Genomic DNA, 19514 nt, shown 5'->3' with positions numbered 1-19514 from the left:
TGAATGACAATATAATAAAGAATGATAAACACTATAAATGAGGAAGTCTTAATAGCATATAATATGTATAAATGTCATTGTTGGCAATGCAACACTGATGAAATATTTCCTGTAAAAAACGATGCTGGGAAAAGCAAAGATATGCCAACGAGAGGAATATGGAGGTAAGGGGGGAGGAGCCATGTCGCTCCTTCTCTTGCATTTGCATTGTAAATAAGGAGAAACCCTAGAAAACTATATTTTCATTTTTGTCATGGCTCTCTAAACAGACAGACAATAATAGTTTTTTACCTACACTACTACTACATACAGTAAAATTCCAAACTCCCACATTGGGAAGGAAGTTCACATTACCAGATCTCTTGAGGAGGTGGTCAGTTTAGAGATAGAATGCTGCAGGGGCTTCTAAGTATCCGGGTTCAACTCTGTTTTCCACTTCTGTATAGTGCTTTCTACATTTCCACTGAGAAACACCACATTTCCTGTTCATGAACTATGGGTTATACTGCTGCCTAAAGATGCACTGGAGACCAGACAAAAATGAAAGGTCAGCCCCTAGGGGCCATTATCTCTCCCTTAACCAGAATTTTCAGTTCATCTTGGTGTTCTGATCTATTCATGATTCTTTTTCTGTCAACAACTGCTGGTAGATTTAAGATGGATATACAAAACCTTGAAGCCCCACCGAGTGCAGGTTAATCTTTTAATGGAGCTTTAGGTTATTTTTGTGTCATATTGTAGGTTTTATCTGCAAGAAAGCAGGCGTCCATATGGATTTCAGTCATGTTTATGAATAATTTTACCCTAACGTAGGTCCACAGCTTTTACATTTTTTTTGTGTTCTGTAGAAATGATTGTGATAGATCTTATCAGCAAAGTGAATTGGGAGAAGATGTGGGTTCTGCAGAAAGCCAGCATGTAGACCTGAAGATCTGTGAAAATATTTCATTAAAACCAGAAACAGAGGAGGTGGTGGCATCAGATCTAGGTATGTGAAAAACCGCTGTGAGCATATATTGTATTCATGTACATATATTCATTAAAGCGGAATGCTGATTTTTGTATGAGCTGCACTAAACATACATTTAGGGTTGGTTTACACTAGCTGACCTGATAAAGCACAACATTTTACTTCTTAGTCAGCTGTCAGTGTGAGGTCTTCCTTACTGTTGAACAAGTCCTCAAAGGTTAGTATGGTCCAATATTTCTTTCTTTCTTTCTTTCTTTTTTAGTTTATTGGGGTTTACCAATTGGAAGTACAGTGATGGGAAAAAAAAATTATTTGATCCCTTGCTGATTTTGTAAATTTGCCCACTGACAAAGAAATGATCAGTCTATAATTTTAATGGTAGGATTATTTTAACAGTGAAAGACAGAATAACAACAAAAATATGCAGAAAATGCATTTCTAAGAAGTTATCAACTGATGTGCATTTTAATGCATGAAATAAGTATTTGATCCCCTATGAGCAAGATTTCTGGCTCCCAGGTGTCTTCTATTGAGGTAATGAACTGAGATTAAAGGGAATGCTCCTAATCTCAGCTTGTTACCTGTAAAGAAGACACCACAGAAGCAATCAGTCAATCAGATTCCAATCTCTCCACCATGGCCAAGACCAAAGAGTTGTCCAAGGATGTCAGGGACAAGATTGTAGACCTACACAAGGCTGGAATGGGCTACAAGGCCATCACCAAGCAGCTTGGTGAGAGGGTGACAACGGTTGGTGTGATTATTCACAAATAAAACACAAAAATAACTGTCAATCTCCCTTGGTCTGGGGCTCCATGCAAGATCTTTTGATTCAGAGAACTGGTTGAAAGCGTTGTGGTCAGATGAACTGGATGGACAATTTACCAAACGTCAGCCTCGAAACCTTAATGACTTGGAGAGAATCTGCACAGAGGAGTGGGACAAAATCCCTCCTGAGATGTGTGCAAACCTGGTGGCCAACTACAAGAAAGGTCTAACCTCTGTGATTGCCAACCAGGGTTTTCATTCCAAGTACTAAGTCATGTTTTTTGAAGGGGTGAAATACTTATTTCACTCATTAAAATGCAAATAATTTTAAGCTTATTTGAAATGCATTTTTCTGGATTTTTTTGTTATTCTGTGTCTCACTGTTAAAATAACCCTACCATGAAAATTCTAGATGGATCGTTTTGTCAGTGGGCAAATGTACAAAATCAGCAGGGGGTCAAATACTTTTTTTCCCTCACTGTATGTCCATATAATGCAATAAAGTTAACAGACAGTATTAGAAGAAACCATACCATAGATTCCCTGTCCATATTAAACAGTGTGAAGGGACACATCTGCTGCCAGTTACTGTACCACTGATGGCTGAGGGGCTTAGGATTTATCTGAGTTGGTGAAGCACTGGCACATATCTTAGTAGTTTGTAGTTGTTATTGTAGAGGATTTATATAGTACCAGTTTTCACAGTGCTTTACAAATGCAATTCAAGACGAGGGATAGGAAGGCCCTGCTCCTGAGAGCTTACAATCTAAACCAAGCTAAAGAGATGAGTTTTCAGGGATTGCCTAAAGGCAAGTAGAAGGTTATAGGCCATTTAAGTTGGCCTCGTATGTGTATTTTTTTAATTCATGAAAAGCATCCATAGGGGCCAATTGTGTCTATAATGAGTTTGAGAGATTTGTTTTTCCAATCTCATAATTGTTCGGTTTCTGTGACATTTGTATTATAGTTGGAGTCACTATTGTATTCCAGTGTCTACAGTGCCTTAGAAAAAGTATTCATACCCTTTGACATTTTTCACATTTTGTCATGTTACAACTGAAAACATAAATGCACTTTATTGGGATTTTATGTGATAGAGCAATACAAAGTTGCACATAATTGTGAAGTGGAAGGAAAATAATTTTTTTTCAATATTTTTTTACAAATATCTGAAAAGTATGGCATGAATTTGTATTCAGACCTCTTTTAAGCTGATGCCCCTAACTAAAATCTAGTGGAACCAATTGCCTTCAGAAGTAACCTAATTAGTATACAGAGTCCACCTGTGTGTAATTTAATCTCGGTATAACTACAGCTGTTCTGTGAGGCTGTTGGAGAACCTTAGTGAACAAACAGCATCACGAAAGTCAGGGATAAAGTTGTGGAGAAGTTTAAAACAGGGTTAGGCTATAAAAAATAAAATAAAAATATCCCAAGCTTTGAACATCTCACAGAGTACTGTTCAATCCATCATCCGAAAATGGAAAGAGTAATGGCACAAGTGCAAAACTACCAAGACATGGTCATCCACCAAAATTGACATGCCAGGCAAAGAGAGCATTAATCAGAGAAAAGCAGCCAAGATGTCATGGTAACTTTGGAGGAGCTACAGAGAACCACATCTCAGGTGGGAGAATCTGTTCACAGAAAAACTATTAGTCGTGCACTCCACAAATCTGGCCTTTATAGAAAAGTGGCAAGAAGAAAGCCATTGTTGAAAGAAGGCCGTAAGATGTCCTGTTTGCAAGAAGCCATGTGGACAACAACAGCAAATATGTGGACGAAGGTGCTCTGGACAGATGAGACCAAAATTTACCTTTTTGGCCTAAAAGCAAAACGCTGTGTTTGGCAGGGAACAAACACTCAGCATCACCCTGAACACACTATCCCCACCGTGAAACATGGTGGTGGGAGCATCATATTGTGGGAATGCTTTTCTTCAGCAGGGACAGGGAAGCTGGTCAGAGCTGATGGGAAGATGGATGTAACCAAATACAGGGCAATCTTAGAAGAAACCCTGTTATATACACACAATCGGCATTTCGGCCCTCAAAAGACTGATGAGAGTTTTTTGTCAGAAAATGCGACCGTGTGTATGCTACATCAGTTTTTTGCTGGCGGAATTCCAGCCAGCAAAAGATTGAGAGCATGTTCTCAATTTTTTGGTCGGGAAAAGTTCCTATCCGAAAATGCAATCTACTGTGTCAATTCCGACAAAATGCCTACGCGTGCTCGGAAGCATTGAACTTAATTTTCTCGGCTCGTTGTAATGTTGTACGTCACCGCGTTTTTTGACGGTCGTAATTTCAGCGAACTTTTTTGCGACCGTTTGAATGCAAGGCAAACTTGAGCGGAATCCCGTTGGAAAAAGATACTCTGAGAGAAATCTGATCATGTGTACGAGGCATAAGTCTGAAAAAGACTTGACTGGGCTGGGGTTCACCTTCCAGCAAGACAACATACAGCCAAAGCTACAATGAAATGGGTTAGATCAAAGCATATTCATGTGTTAGAATGGCTCAATCAAAGTACAGACCTTAATCCAATTGAGAATCTGTGGCAAGACTTGAAAATTGCTGTTCAGACGCTCTCTATTCAATCTAACAGGGCTTGAGCTATTTTGCAAAGAATGGTCAAAAATGTCACTCGCTGGATGACATGCAAAGCTGGTAGAGACATCCCTAAAAAGACTTGCAGTTGTAACTGCAGCGAAAGGTGGTTCTACAAAGTATTGACTTGGAGACGGTATACAAATGCACACCACACTTTTAACCACTTCCTGCCTGGCCTATAGCAGAATGACGGCCGGGTGGTGGTTCAGTTATCCTAACTGGGGATCATATGACGTCAAGCAGGACAACAGGCTCCCACTTCACAATTATGTGCCACTGTTGGTCTATCACATAAAATCCCAGTAAAATACATTTACATTTTTGGTTGTAACATGACAAAATGTGGAACATTTCAAGGGGTATGCTACGCATACTTTTTTCAAGGCACTGTAGATATTGCTGTGCATGCATCACAAAGGAAATATCTTCATTGGTGTTTTTTAAATTGCATATAATTCGCATGTGTAGAATGGTGTAATACCTTCATATAAGAATGTGTTATAGAACCTTCAAAGGCTAGTTGCATATACCCTAGGAGCACATTTTAATATTAAGTAGTTATATTTGAATTGCTTAATTTTTCCCGATTCTTTTTTACATTTACTAAAACATTCCCCTGAAGACAGTGTGAAGCTTTCATAAAGCATTTTGCAGCTGACTCTTTTGTTCAGGCTTTCTTGTTAATCCATTGCAGTGTCTCTGTGGAACAGTTCTTCCTGTTCCTAGACCTGCCCTAAGTATGATCAATGTAATCCAATAATAAAAAGCAGGGGTTATACAGGATGTGCCCATCATAATCCAGAAGGGCTACCGGAACAGTGTTTTTCTAGGCATTGTCTTAAGTGAGAGTGCTATCTTTCTTTTGAGTTGGGAATAATTTGCGATTAGTAAATTTTTTTTTTTTTTGTCACATTAAACTGTTAATCCCTGCTGACAAATCCCATGATGTGCAAATGCTATCTGAGAACTAATATATACAGGAATTGCTGTATGTTCAGAGAACTTACTTTCAGTTGCTAAGGCTTAACTCAGACACTCTTTATTTTGTTTAAAAAAATATTAATTATAGATATAAAAAATTAACTATATGGTGCCTGTAACTTTCTACTACAGTATTAAAAATCCATTGCTTGCCCTACACTGACAGTAGGAGGAAAACCATGCATTAGGATAGATAATTAGTCTCTGCCACATTGCTGTGAACCACAACAACCCTGTCTGGTCACTAGAGGAGCCATTCAAGCAGGCCACCCAGGTAGGAGGTCTACCCCCACCAGTACCTGGCAATGACTTTAGAGCTATGGTTAACAAGTTTGGATGCAGTGCAGATTGTCATACTACCTAACTAAAGGCTCTCTTCCTATTGCCAAATGTACAGTGGGTATAGAAAAGAATCACCCCACCTTTAACCGCTTCCTGCCTGGAGGACTTCATATGACGTACTGGACTTTGAGTGGAGACCTCTTAATGATGCCTGCGGCTACAGGCATCATCCAGAATTTTTTTTTTCAGCCGGCAATTCCCTCACATGTAAAAGCCATCTTAGCAGCTGTTTAGTCGATTGACTGCTTTTACAGGTGACAGCCCCTCCCACCGCCATTTGCTGCTTCTCTGGTCTCTCCTGTGCGATTGGGGAGTCAGAGAACAAATCCGCCGTCGGCGGTGTTTTACCAAAGAGCATTTTTATGACCCTTAAGTAGCATAATAAAAATCCATTGCATATAAAGTGGGTATAGAAAATAATTACCCCCTTTAAAATAATAACCTGTGCAGCCTGAAATGAAGTCAGACACTGCTTTTGTTTTATCCAGCTGTATTTAGTCAGTGCAACTTATAACATTCAAGTGAAAGGTATAGGTAAAGTACTTATGCGCTGCTAGAAATGTTGATGATAAAAGTAGTGTACATTAAAGTGTATATAGCGGCTGAACTTCAAAATGTCACCAGCACCAATAGATACAGTGACTTGCGAAAGTATTCGACCCCCTTGAACTTTTCAACCTTTTGCCACATTTCAGGCTTCAAACATAAAGATATAAAATTTTTATTTTTTGTGAAGAATCACCAACAAGTGGGACACAATTGTGAAGTGGAAGGAAATCTATTGGATAATTTATACTTTTTTAGCAAATAAAAAAATGAAAAGTGGTGCGTGCAAAATTATTCAGCCCCTTTACTTTCAGTGCAGCAAACTTACTCCAGAAGTTCAGCGAGGATCTCTGAATGATCCAATGTTGTCCTAAATGACTGATGGTGATAAATAGAATCCACCTGTGTGTAATCAAGTCTCTGTATAAATGCACCTGCCCTGTGATAGTCTCGGGATTCTGTTGAAAGCGCAGAGAGCATCATGAAGACCAGGGAACACACCAGGCAGGTCCGTAATACTGTTGTGGAGAAGTTTACAGCCGGATTTGGATACAAAAAGATTTCCCAAGCTTTAAACATCCCAAGGAGCACTGTGCAAGCGATCATTTTGAAATGGAAGGAGTATCAGACCACTGCAAATCTACCAAGACCTGGCCGTCCCTCTAAACTTTCAGCTCAGACAAGGAGAAAACTGATCAGAGATGCAGCCAAGAGGCCCATGATCACTCTGGATGAACTGCAGAGAACTACAGCTGAGGTGGGAGAGTCTGTCCATAGGACAACAATCAGTCGTACACTGCACAAATCTGGCCTTTATGGAAGAGTGGCAAGAAGAAAGCCATTTCTCAAAGATATCCATAAAAAGTCTCGTCTAAAGGTTGCCACAAGCCACCTGGGAGACACACCAAACATGTGGAAGAAGGTGCTCTGGTCAGATGAAACCAAAATCGAACTTTTTGCCCACAATGCAAAACGATATGTTTGGTGTAAAAGCAACACAGCTCACCCTCAACACACCATCCCCACTGTCAAACATGGTGGTGGCAGCATCGTGGTTTGGGCCTGCTTTTCTTCAGCAGGGACAGGGAAGATGGTTAAAATTGAGGGGAAGATGGATGCAGCCAAATACAGGACCATTCTGGATGAAAACCTGTTGGAGTCTGCAAAAGACCTGAAACTGGGACGGAGATTTATCTTCCAACAAGACAATGATCCCAAACATATAGCAAAATCTACAAAGGAATGGTTCACAAATAAACGTATCCAGGTGTTAGAATGGCCAAGTCAAAGTCCAGACCTGAATCCAGTCGAGAATCTGTGGAAAGAGCTGAAAACTGCTGTTCACAAACGCTCTCCATCCAACCTCACTGAGCTCGAGCTGTTTTGCAAGGAAGAATGGGCAAGAATTTCAGTCTCTCGATGTGCAAAACTGATAGAGACATACCCCAAGCGACTTGCAGCTGTAATCGCAGCAAAAGGTGGCTCTACAAAGTATTAATGCAAGGGGGCCGAATAATTTTGCACGCACAACTTTTCATTTTTTTATTCGTTAAAAAAGTTTCAAAAATCCAATAGATTTCGTTCCACTTCACAATTGTGTCCCACTTGTTGGTGATTCTTCACAAAAAATAAAAATTTTATATCTTTGTTTGAAGCCTGAAATGTGGCAAAAGGTTGAAAAGTTCAAGGGGGCCGAATACTTTCGCAAGGCACTGCATGTAAATAGTAAAGGGAAGCAGCACTATATACTTTACCAATACTAAAACAATATAAAGTAATACTATATAAAAATAAAGTGTAAATGCGATAAACAAATCCTATGTCAATGTGCAAAAGTGCAATCGTATATCATCAAAAATAGTCCAATGACAATAGAAAAAAATGTGTATCAAATATCACAATGATTGAAAGTCAATTGTGCAAAATAGGTGCAAAAGCAGGAGGAGGAAAAAGTGTCCAAGTGCAAATCAGCAGGCTAGGATGTGATGATATGTGAAACAAACAATGTAGCGCTAGAGAACAATAAATATACAAACAATCTGGAAATAATTTGTACAAAAAGTGTGAGCAACCTGTGTTGAACCACAGGAACTTCTCACACTTATCTGTTTGAACAACAATATGTGTAATGTGCAATCACAATGGAATACACATGCAACTTATGTGAAAAAAAACGTGATTCGATAAGGTCACATAGCAAAGAATACAGACACATTGCTTTTTTTTAAATCTATTTTACTTTTAGTGATCACTTTTATATTTTTGTCAAATGCGTATATTTTAATAAAACCAACTGGTTTATTTTTGACCTACACTATCCGGAGCCCCCTCTTCTTTTTCTGTTTTCGGTTTATGTGATATTCCTTGGAGCTCCCATTTAAAAGCAAAGCTTTGCTACTCCCCACCTTGGAGACATTGTCTCTTTGGGCCATGGAAAACTTTGACCGATGATCACCTGGACCACTTACCTTAGTCTGAGATAGAGGATGTCTATGGGAGGATTGTTGGTCGGGATCGCTTTCCATTAAGAGCTGGAATACAATCCCTTTTGGGATTACACGCACTTTTGACCCACTGTTGTTTGACAGGTGGGTCCAACAGTTCCGGTAAGGGTATTCAACTTAGCTCTATTGATTGCTGTGTCTTCAGACATTAATACAGACAAGCAGATCTCTGTCGGTGGTTTTCCTGGAGCCTTAATCCTGGGTCCCCAAGAGAGAATTGGTTGACTCTTCTTAAATATTATATGAGGACTCTCATATAGATTGATACACTATTAATTGTCTGTATTTTTTGCTATGTGACCTTATCGAATCACGTTTTTTTTCACATATAAGTTGCATGTGTATTCCATTGTGATTGCACATTACACATATTGTTGTTCACACAGATAAGTGTGAGACGTTCCTGTGGTTCAACACAGGTTGCTTACACTTTTTGTACAAATTATTTCCAGATTGTTTGTATATTTATTGTTCTCTAGCGCTACATTGTTTCACATTTATTGTAACTTTGTTTGTTTGAGTGTTAGCTGCTTGTTGTATTTTAGTAGCGCAGTGTTTTCCCCTTTTTCTTTATATCTCAGGATGTGATGATAGCCTGTAGATAATCTTCAACAATCTACACCCAGTGTGTTCTAGCCTCTCACTTCAATGATAGACCCCAATGGGTCTAGTCATGCATCAAGATGTTGGATGCGGGTGAACTGTGCTGTCTTGCTCTTCAATGGAAATATCCCATCGGTATAAGGAACAACTGCAGCCTCAAGGGATAGATGGATATTTTCCCATGTGATCCACATTCCACAACAATTCTAAACAAAGAATAGTACTCCAAGCCGACTTTTAAGGCAATAATATCTATACAAAAAAGTATTAGAGTAGTATAGACTAGTGGTATAGAAGTATAACAAAAGTATTTATTTAACAAGATATTATAAGATATTATAAGATATCATAAGATATATTAAAAACATAATCATTTAAGACAAGGTTGTTGGAACGTATACAAATCTGTATAGGAACTGACACCGATATTACAAATGTGAGTATTCACCCGACGCGTTTCAGTTGTTCTTTCTTCAGCGGTGTTCTTTAGGAAATACATAAGTGTGCATCTATAACGTTATGAGAGACATGCAATGTCAATAAATAATATTTAAAAAAGTGTGTGTATGTATATATATATATATATATATATATATATATATATATATATATATATATATATATATATATATAGTAATAAAGGGTATCTTTTTTTTGTATTGAATACACTTACATGTACTGTGGTGGTGTAACAGATAAAAAATTCCATCATTCTATTAAAATGAAAGAAAAGGAAAGCTGTGTCTCAAAGAAAGGTCTTAGTAACCTTGCAGAGGTTATCTCCTCTGTGTTGGAAACTGGATCGAGAAGCCGGAGATGATGGGACCCCTACTACTACTCCAAAAAATTCTCCAGAACAGGGCAGACGAGAGCCACTCTTTGTGACTCTGCCACACAGATTGGACTGGCAGCCTAAAAATAAAATAAACATGGAGAGTAATAATAAATGTGCATGACCTATTAATTGGGACTGAAATATAAGCGATACCAGAAAGTTGCTAACCGAGTAGTATGCTGGTCCAATATCAAGACATAAGTGTTTCTACAGGTCATGTAAGCTTCCAATAAATCTATGTAATGTCCCAGGCAACCCATGGTGGATTTTTGGAGCACAGGGGCTTTATACTCGGCTGTTCTCCATCTTGCTACTCCAGCGGACATGCGCAGTCCGCTGGTGAGGCATTGTGTGTCAGTGGGCTGTGTGTGCAGCCCATCGTTCCGCCATGTTGCCATTGCGCATGCGTAGTTGGGACAGGCGAGGCGTGTGCAGCTCAGGAGGCCAAGGGAAGGCAGACCCGTATTTTGACGCAGCTGAGCAGTTGGCCATGCTAATTACTCAGTTATCAACTAGTTATAACACACACAACAGCACAGTCCTGCCCATAAGGAGCTGGGCTTCTTCTTTCCCGATTAAAATCTCAATTTGGAGTTCTTCTTTCATAATGTTGATAATATTGGGGTTATGGCTGTTGATAATATGGACCCTTGTGTGATTTTTTTTCCAATTGTTATTCCAATGTGTTTTTTTCCCCAATGGTTATTCCAATTTGGTCTTCCTTGTCCATTTGGTGTTCTATATGTTGACGGATGATTTCTAGGTGGATTCTTTGGAGTTCTTGGATGTTCCTCCCATTAGTTGGGATTCGTGGGATGCTCTACAGTGGTATTGAGTGATGCGATTCTAACCTCCTTCTCATGTGTAATAAAAGTGGATGGTGCATTCACATTACACACGACCAGTTTTTCCATCAGAATAAACTCTGGCGTTTTTCAGACGGAGTTCCGCCGAAACAGTCTTGCCTACATGCGATCACACCAAAGTCCGATCGTCTAGAACGCGGTGATGTACAACACGTCTGATGGGACTAGAAAAAGAAAGTTCAATAGCCAGTAGCCAATAGCTGCCCATGCGTAGTTTTTGGTCCATCGGAAAAGCATACAGATGAACGGTTTTCCCCGATAGGAATTGATTCCATTGTAAAGATTTAAAACATATTCTATTTCTAGGTCCGTCAGAATTTTTGAAAAAAAAAGTCAGATGAGGCCCACGTACGATCGGAATATCAGATGAAAAGATTCCGTCTGACTTTTTCTGCCGGAAAGTCCGACCGTGTGTACACGGCATTAGACATTTTTTCTCTTCTTTCTTGCTGCAGTGTCCTTATCCTTTTGTTCCATGTCTTTGTTTAATTGGTTCGACAAAGAAATTAATTCTGGTAATTCCATTAATGGTTCCAATTTTTGTTTTAATTCAACTATTTGTTCATCTATCTTTTTGACTTTCCGTTTTATATTAATTAGGAAGTTTAAAACATCTATCCCCTTGCCATTAAAGAAGGAAAACCATTCATCTAAGGAGTCCCTGTCCAGGAGTCCATCATTGATAGGGACATCCCAGCCGAGTCTCCTTGGGACTATTTTATATATATTTTTTGTGTGACAATGTCCCACCATGAGTTAATTTTCTTCTCCATAAGATAACCCATTTTCCTAAAAATATTTTTATCTACTAATTTTATTTATTATTATTTACTTTATTTAGTTTTATTTTATGTTTAACATATATTTTTTCTTCATTTATATATTTCTCTCTGGTGCGTTTTATTTTTTTTTGTACTGCTTTATTTTTGGTATTTGTCATATCAACATTAAGTTGATATAACTTCACAAAGAATGCCATTCCTTTGTTTTAGCTCTACATGCTTTTCTATTTTTATTATCCAATTGGGATCTAAGTGAGAAGTTTCTATTAAGCCAATTGAGTCTCTTCTTTCATTGTTCCATTATGATTGCCTATTTGCATATGAAAGCCCTCAATTAATTATTATGCGGTATATAACCCGATCTTTGTCACCCAGTATCCATACCCTTGAAAAAGTCACGTGTGTTTGACGCAACGCGTCGGGAGAAGTCGCATGACATCATGGCCGAGACCTTTGTTTTTGACACGTTTTTCTCATTTATGCTGCTGGCTTTGCCATTTTTAGAATTTATCTTGTCTATTTTAAATAAGACCTACAAATTTTTTAAACTACTACACTATGGAGGCTCATATATCCTTTACCTAACACCCTGGATCTGGAGATAATATCGGAAGAGTTTGTTGTGGAACGTGGATCACATGGGAAAATATCCATCCATCCCTTGAGGCTGCAGTTGTTCCTTATCCCGCTGGGATCTTTCCATTGAAGAGAAAGAAAGCACAGTTCACCAGGATCCAACATCTCGATGCATGACTAGACCCATTGGGGGCTATGCTTGAGGTGAGGCTAGAACACACTGGGTGTGGATTGTTTAAGGTTATCTACAGGCTATCATCACATCCTATCCTGCTGATTTGCACTTGGACACTTTTTCCTCCTCCTGCTTTTGCACCTATTTTGCACAATTGAAAAGACTTTCGAACATTGTGATATTTGATGCATATTTTTTCTATTGTCATTTGACTATTTTTGATGATATATGATTTCACTTTTATACATTGACATAGGATTTGTTTATTGCATTTACAATTTATTTTTATATAGTATTACTTTATATTGTTTTAGTATTGGTTAAAGTATATAGCGCTGCTTCACCTTACTATTTATATATCTATTGGTGCTGGTGACACTTTAGAAGTTCAGCAGCTATATACACTTTGATTTACACTACTTTAATCATCAACATTTCTAGTAGCTCGTAAGTACTTTACCTATACCTTTCACTTGGATGTTGTAAGTTGCACTGTCTAAATACAGCTGGATAAAATAAAAACAGTGCCTGACTACAGGCCATCATCACATCCTATCCTGCTGATCTGCACTTGGACACCCCCCCCCCCCCCTGCTTTTGCACCTATGTTGCACAATTGAAAAGACTTTCAATCATTGTGATACTTGATGCACATTTTGTCATTGGACTATTTTTGATGATATGATTGCACTTTTGCACATTGACATAGGATTTGTTTATCACATTTGCACTTTATATATATATATATATATATATATATATATATATATATATATATATATATATATATATATATATATAATATATATATTACTTTATATTGTTTTAGTATTGGTTATAATATATAGCGCTGCTTCACTTTACTAATTACAAGTGAAAGACATACCACCAAAGTGTTAGAAAAAAATTCAAATAACAGAATCACTGAGTTGGAAAAAGGATCACCCCCATCCTAAAAATGACTTTTCTCAATGGCACACAAAGCCATTTGACTCTAGGGCGGCACAGTGGTGTAGTGGTGAGCACTCTCGCCTAGCAGTAAAAAGGGTTGCTGGTTCAAATTCCAACCACGACACTACCTGCCTTGAGTTTGCATGTTCTCCCTGTGTCGGTGTGGGTTTCCTCCGGCTACTCCGGTTTCCTCCCACACTCCAAAGACATGCAGGTTGGTTAATTGGCTTCTGTCCAAAATTGGCCCTAGTATATGAATGGGGACCTTGGATTGTGGCTCCTTGAGGGTAGGGACCAATGTGAGTGTACAATTTACAATGTACAGGGATAGGGACAATTCGGGAGACACCCACTTGGGTTGAACTGGATGGACTGGTGTCTTTATTCAACCTTGCTAACTATGTAACTATGTAACTCAACCGTGATCAGATGTGGTCATTTTGATTAGCACCACATGAAAAAAAGTCTTTCTTTGAGCTTTTCAGTCCCGGTAGTGCAACTGAAGCAAACAATCAACTGTGGGTGGCAAGGCACTGTCAAAAGATCTCTGGATTAAAATTATGGACAGGAGATGGATGCAAAAAAAAAATAAAAAGCTTTATAAAATCCTAGAAGCACAGTGAAGTCTATAATTAGTAAGTGGAGGGTATTTGGTTCAACACAGACCCTCCCTGGATCAGGACTTTGCTCTAAACTGGTTGAAAGAGCCAGAAGGAAACTGACCAGAGAGGCTACTAAGAGGCCTACAGCAACTTTGAAGCAGTTGCAGGAATATGACAAAGAGTGGTCATTGTGTGCATGTGACAACAATATCACAAATTCTCCACAAATGTGGCTTGTATTGGGATTGTTGCAAGAAATGACCCACTCCTCCAAAAATGGCCACTTGCGGTCAGGACTAAGCTTTGCCAAAATACACCTTTTGAAGATTCTGAGGCCACATGGAAAAAGGTGTTATGGTCAGATGAGACAAAAATTTTATTATTTGGACTCAACACCAAATAGTATGTATGGCAAAAATCCAATACAGCTTACTGTCCAAATAACACCACTCCTTTAGTAAAGCATGGAGGTGGTAATATGTTATCCTGTTATGGCTGTGTTTCTCTGCAGCAGGAACTGAAGTGCTTGTCAGGATAGAAAGGAAAACGGATGGGCCAAAATACTGTCATATTCTTGAGGAAAATATGCTGTCCTCTGCCAGAAAGTTGTTGATGGGAAGAAGGTTTACCTTCCAACATGTCAATGGCCCAAAGCACTCAGCAAAGATTACCACACAGTGGTTGAAGAAGAAAAAGGTGAACATCCTTGCATGGCCTAGTCAGAGTCCAGACCTAAACCCCATTGAAAATCTGTGGAATGACTTGAAGAGTGCAGTCCACAAATGATTACCCTCAAATTTAACTGAACTTGAGCAGGTCTGCAAAGAAGAGTGGGCAAATATTGTGGAGTCTGGATGTGCAAAGTTAGTAGAGACATATCCCAGCAGACTAAAAGCTGTAATTAAAGCAAAATGTGGTTTCCACAAAATACTGGCACAAGGGGATGATCCCTTTTCCAATTCAGTGATTCTGTTTTTTATTTATTTTTTCTGACCTGTTGGTGTTAGATCTTGTACTTGTATGCTATAAATTGCCACTAAATAAAGCTGGATAAAAACAATCACTGTGCCTGCCTTCATTTTAGGCTACAAAACAACAAAATGTAATTACCGTAATTATTGGCATATAACACGTGCCGGCGTATAACATGCACCCCAAGTTTAGGAGGGAAGTTTAAGAAAAAAAAACGTAATTTTAAATTCCAATTAATGTATCCTTATCAGCGTCCATCTGCAGCTTTCCCCGGTGTCCATTTGTAGCTTTGCCCGGTGTCCATCTGTAGCTTTCCCCGGTGTCCATCTGCAGCCTTCCCCACCGGTGTCCATCTGCAGCCTTCCCCACCGGTGTCCATCTGCAGCCTTCCCCCGCCGGTGTCCATCTGCAGCCTTCCCCCGCCGGTGTCCATCTGCAGCCTTCCCCCGCCGGTGTCCATCTGCAGCCTTCCCCCGCCGGTGTCCATCTGCAGCCTTCCCCCGCCGGTGTCCATCTGCAGCCTTCCCCCGCCGGTGTCCATCTGCAGCCTTCCCCCGCCGGTGTCCATCTGCATCTTCCCACAGTGTCCATCTGCAGCCTTCCCCGCCGGTGTCCATCTGCATCTTCCCACGGTGACCATCTGCAGCCTTAAAGTGTCCATCTGTAGCCTTGCCCAAAATTGCAGCATGTTTGGGTTTTGAATTTGCCGCCGAGATATTCGGCTCCTCTCACCACTGACATAGACAGAGCGAATAGACAGTGTACTGTCTATTCGGCTCTGATCGCAGTCACGCCCCCATCCTGCCCCTTGGACCGGCTCTGCTGATGGACACAACACCGGGCCAATGGCGGGACGTAAAGGCTAGGAGGCAGATCTGGGCATCACTGCGAGTGGAGCCGAGTCTAGCTGAGTACACAGTACACTCAAGTCGGCTCTGCCAATGTCGGCGGCGCTCCTGTTGCCCCCACAGACAGCGGGGATCGGCGTACAGCACGCACCTGCAATTTTCCCCTGATTTTAACCACTTCAATACAGGGCACTTTCGCCCCCTTCCTTCCCAGCCCAATTTTCAGCTTTCAGCGCTCTAGCGCTTTCAGTGACAATTGCGCGGTCATGCTACACTGTACCCAAATGAAATTTTTATCATTTTGTTCGCACAAATAGAGCTTTATTTTGGTGGTATTTATTCACGACTCCGTTTTTTATTTTTTGCGATATAAGCGCAAAAAAGCGGAAATTTGGAAAAAAAAAACAATATTTTCTTTTTTCTACTTCAATAAAAATCCAATAAAATCAAATTTTGTCATAAATTTAAGCCAAAATGTATTCTGCTACATGTTTTTGGTAAAAAAAATTCCGTTAAGTGTATAATAATTGGTTTGTGTGATCACGGACATATGTACGCAAATGATCATGTACATATGTGTGCAGGTGATCACGTACATATGTGTGCAGATAATCATTGGGACATGTGATTTTAGTGGGACATATGTGGGGGACATGTTTTTATTATTAGGGACATGTGTTTTTATTATTTGGGGACATGTATGTTTTGGGGACATGTGTGGGGACATTGTGTTTATACTGTGTGATGTGTTTACTGTGTGGTGTGTTTACTGTGTACACTAGACTGGTGATCAGTGAGTAAAAAGCTGTAAAAAGCAGCTCATACTCACTGATCAACAGCCGGCTGCAGCGATCTGCTCTCCTCTCCACAGCGATGACTTCTGTGTGAGGAGAGGAGGAGCCGATTGCCTAGCAACCGGCTGTTTGTTTACATCACATGACGGCCGTGATTGGACACGGCCGTCATGTGATCAGGAGGGCCAATCACAGAGCCCTCCTGCCGATCTGAGATGCGCCGTGTCCGGGTGACACGGGCGCATCGGGATCGCGCCGCTGCGCGGGCGCGCGCGCGCGCGATCCCGCTACTCCTGAATGACGTTCCTGAACGTCATATCAGGAGTAGGCGGCTCCCACCCGGCCGTATATGTGCATTGGCCGGGTGGGAAGTGGTTAAGTGGATTTTTTTTATGCTATCTAATAAAATTTTACAGACACTGTTCGGTTCTCCTTGCTGTTTTTACTCTTTAATCCCAATCTACGATTCTCTTGGTCCTTACCTGTGATAAGCTCTTTCTATTGACAGTTTACATCAGTTTGTTAGTTTCACTTGAGAGGGCAGGAGATGTGGAGCTGTTAAATTATGCTTCTGTAAGACGTGAGATAGAACTGTAATTTGCGGTGAGCTCTTTCTCATTTGTTAAATCGCCTGCATTACGTCTAAAACTATGTCAACTCCATAATTATGTTTTCATACATAATGAAACATCACAATATTAGAAACATTCTTAACAAGGATGTCAGTTTTATCGTGGTTTGCAGAAAAAAATTACCTATCACTTGCTCTTTCCCCTGCTGATTTATTGTGTCTCCAAATGTCTCATCAGTATTAAAGCAGCATAAGATATGATTGCCTCTACATAATTCAGTCTGCCATATCCTGGTTGAGTAAACTGAACCGAAAAACCAAGCGTTGCAGTTGATACATTTTACAGAATACTTTTTTTCAAAGTTTTTTAATTAAAGAACAATTTGAAATGCAACCAAGGGACCTATTTCATTTTTGTTTTTATATGGCTGGTACCAACTGAAGTTTGATGCATTCTTTTTTTGTTTTAGCGTTATTCTTGCTTTATTAGTAAATAGGGATTCATTTTATGTACTTGATATTGAGATTTTTTTCTCAGTACTATAAATATAAATGCCATTATAATGGTTTTAAGCCCAACTCCAGCTAAAAAATAATTTTTGTTTTGTTAGAACGAGCAAGGCTTTTTAATTACTATCCTTTTGTGGTTGGTAATTTCATCTCTCCTTCCTTCTTGATTCCCCCACAGGAAGTGAGGGGAAAATCTCAGCAATGACCACGAAAAAGTAATATTGCTATACAAATCAGTCAAAACTTTATTTTTTAGAAGTTGTGCTTTCAATTTTTATATGTCAATTGTGGTTGAGTTAAAGGTTTATAGTCCTTTTTAGTAAATATAATAATTTAAGTGATCATATATTTTATTTAAAAGCTGATGTTTAGGGAAAAAAATTCTACAGCTTTAGAGACGTTCCTTAACAGAAATTAAGTATGCCTCACGTCGTGCACACAACTGGATACTGTAGAAATCCTGTGCATGGAAACCGTCTTCTTCCTATCTCTGAACTTCTGGTGCAGTGGGGGTTAATAGATGTTTGCTGGGGACCAGCACTCTACTCCCCCCCTCCACCATTGAGAAAAGTTCTTTTGTTGTTTACATTATTTTTTTTTATTATACAGGGTTTATATAAAGCCAAAAGTTTAGGCAATATTAAAGGGAAGACAGTACAGCTACAATACAATAAAATAAAAGAGGGTCAAGAGGGCCCTGTTCAGAGCTTACGATTTAACCGCTTTAGCCCCGAAAGATTTTACCCCCTTCTTGACCAGAGCACTTTTTGCGATTCAACTCTGCATCACTTTAACTGACAATTGCGTGGTCATGTGACGTGGCTCCCAAACAAAATTCACATTCTTTTTTTCTCCACAAATAGAGCTTTCTTTTGGCGGTGTTTGATAACCCCTGTGTTTTTAATTTTTTGCTCTATAAACAAAAAAGAGCAACAATTTAGAAAAAAAAACGCATTATTTTTTACATTTTGCTATAATAATTATCCCCCAAAAATATATATAAAAAAAATAGTTTTCCTCAATTTAGGGCGATACGTATTCTTCTGCATATTTTTGGTAAAAATTTGCAATAAGTGTTTATTGATTGGTTTGCACAAAAGTTATAGCGTTTACAAAATAGGGGGTAGATTTATGGCATTTTTATTAATAATTTTTTTTTTTTTTTTTACTAGTAATGGTGGCGATCTGCGATTTTTATCATGACTGCGACATGGCAGACATTTTTAACACATTTTTGGGAACATTGTCATTTATACAACAATCAGTGCTATACAAATGGACTGATTCCTGTGTAAATGGCAATGGCAGTGAAGGGGTTAACCACTAGGGGGCAAAGTAAGGGTTACGTGTGTCCTGGGACGTGTTTCTAACTGAGGGGGGTTGGCTACTTGTGACATGTCACTGATCTCTGCTCCCAATCACAAGGAGCAGAGATCAGTGACACTGTCACTAGGCAGAATGCGGAGATGCTTGTTTACATTAGCATCCCCGCTTTCTTCCTTCCCGTGAGACGATCGCGGGTATGCCCGTGAATCTGGGGCCGCGGGACCCGCGACCCGACTCACGGAGGTCCCGGCCGGCGTGCGCATGCGATAGCATGGCGGCAAATTTAAAGGGACGTACCTGTACACTCATTTGCCTGTGCGTGCCATTCTGCCGACGTACATCGTACATTAAGATTGCATGTAACGTGATCTCTGAATGAA

At 39.6% G+C, this 19514-nt stretch overlaps 1 protein-coding gene across 2 annotated transcripts in view; it reads left to right on the top strand.

The window, feature by feature from the left end:
• BRCA1 (BRCA1 DNA repair associated) overlaps nt 1-19514 on the top strand; it is a 353109-nt gene that overhangs the window by 97036 nt on the left and 236559 nt on the right. For both annotated transcript variants that reach the window (XM_077459504.1, XM_077459503.1), the window contains exon 9: nt 849-988. In XM_077459504.1, coding sequence (XP_077315630.1) covers nt 849-988 — 140 coding nt within the window. The remainder of the gene's footprint in view (nt 1-848; nt 989-19514) is intronic.

The sequence above is a fragment of the Lithobates pipiens genome, unplaced genomic scaffold (genome assembly GCF_037356315.1).
Source record: "Lithobates pipiens isolate NorthernLeopardFrog02 unplaced genomic scaffold, aLitPip1_a1.2 Scaffold_28, whole genome shotgun sequence".
Taxonomy (NCBI): domain Eukaryota; kingdom Metazoa; phylum Chordata; class Amphibia; order Anura; family Ranidae; genus Lithobates; species Lithobates pipiens.
The sequence above is the reverse complement of the archived record's forward strand: the minus strand, read 5'-3'. Positions and strand labels throughout refer to the sequence as shown.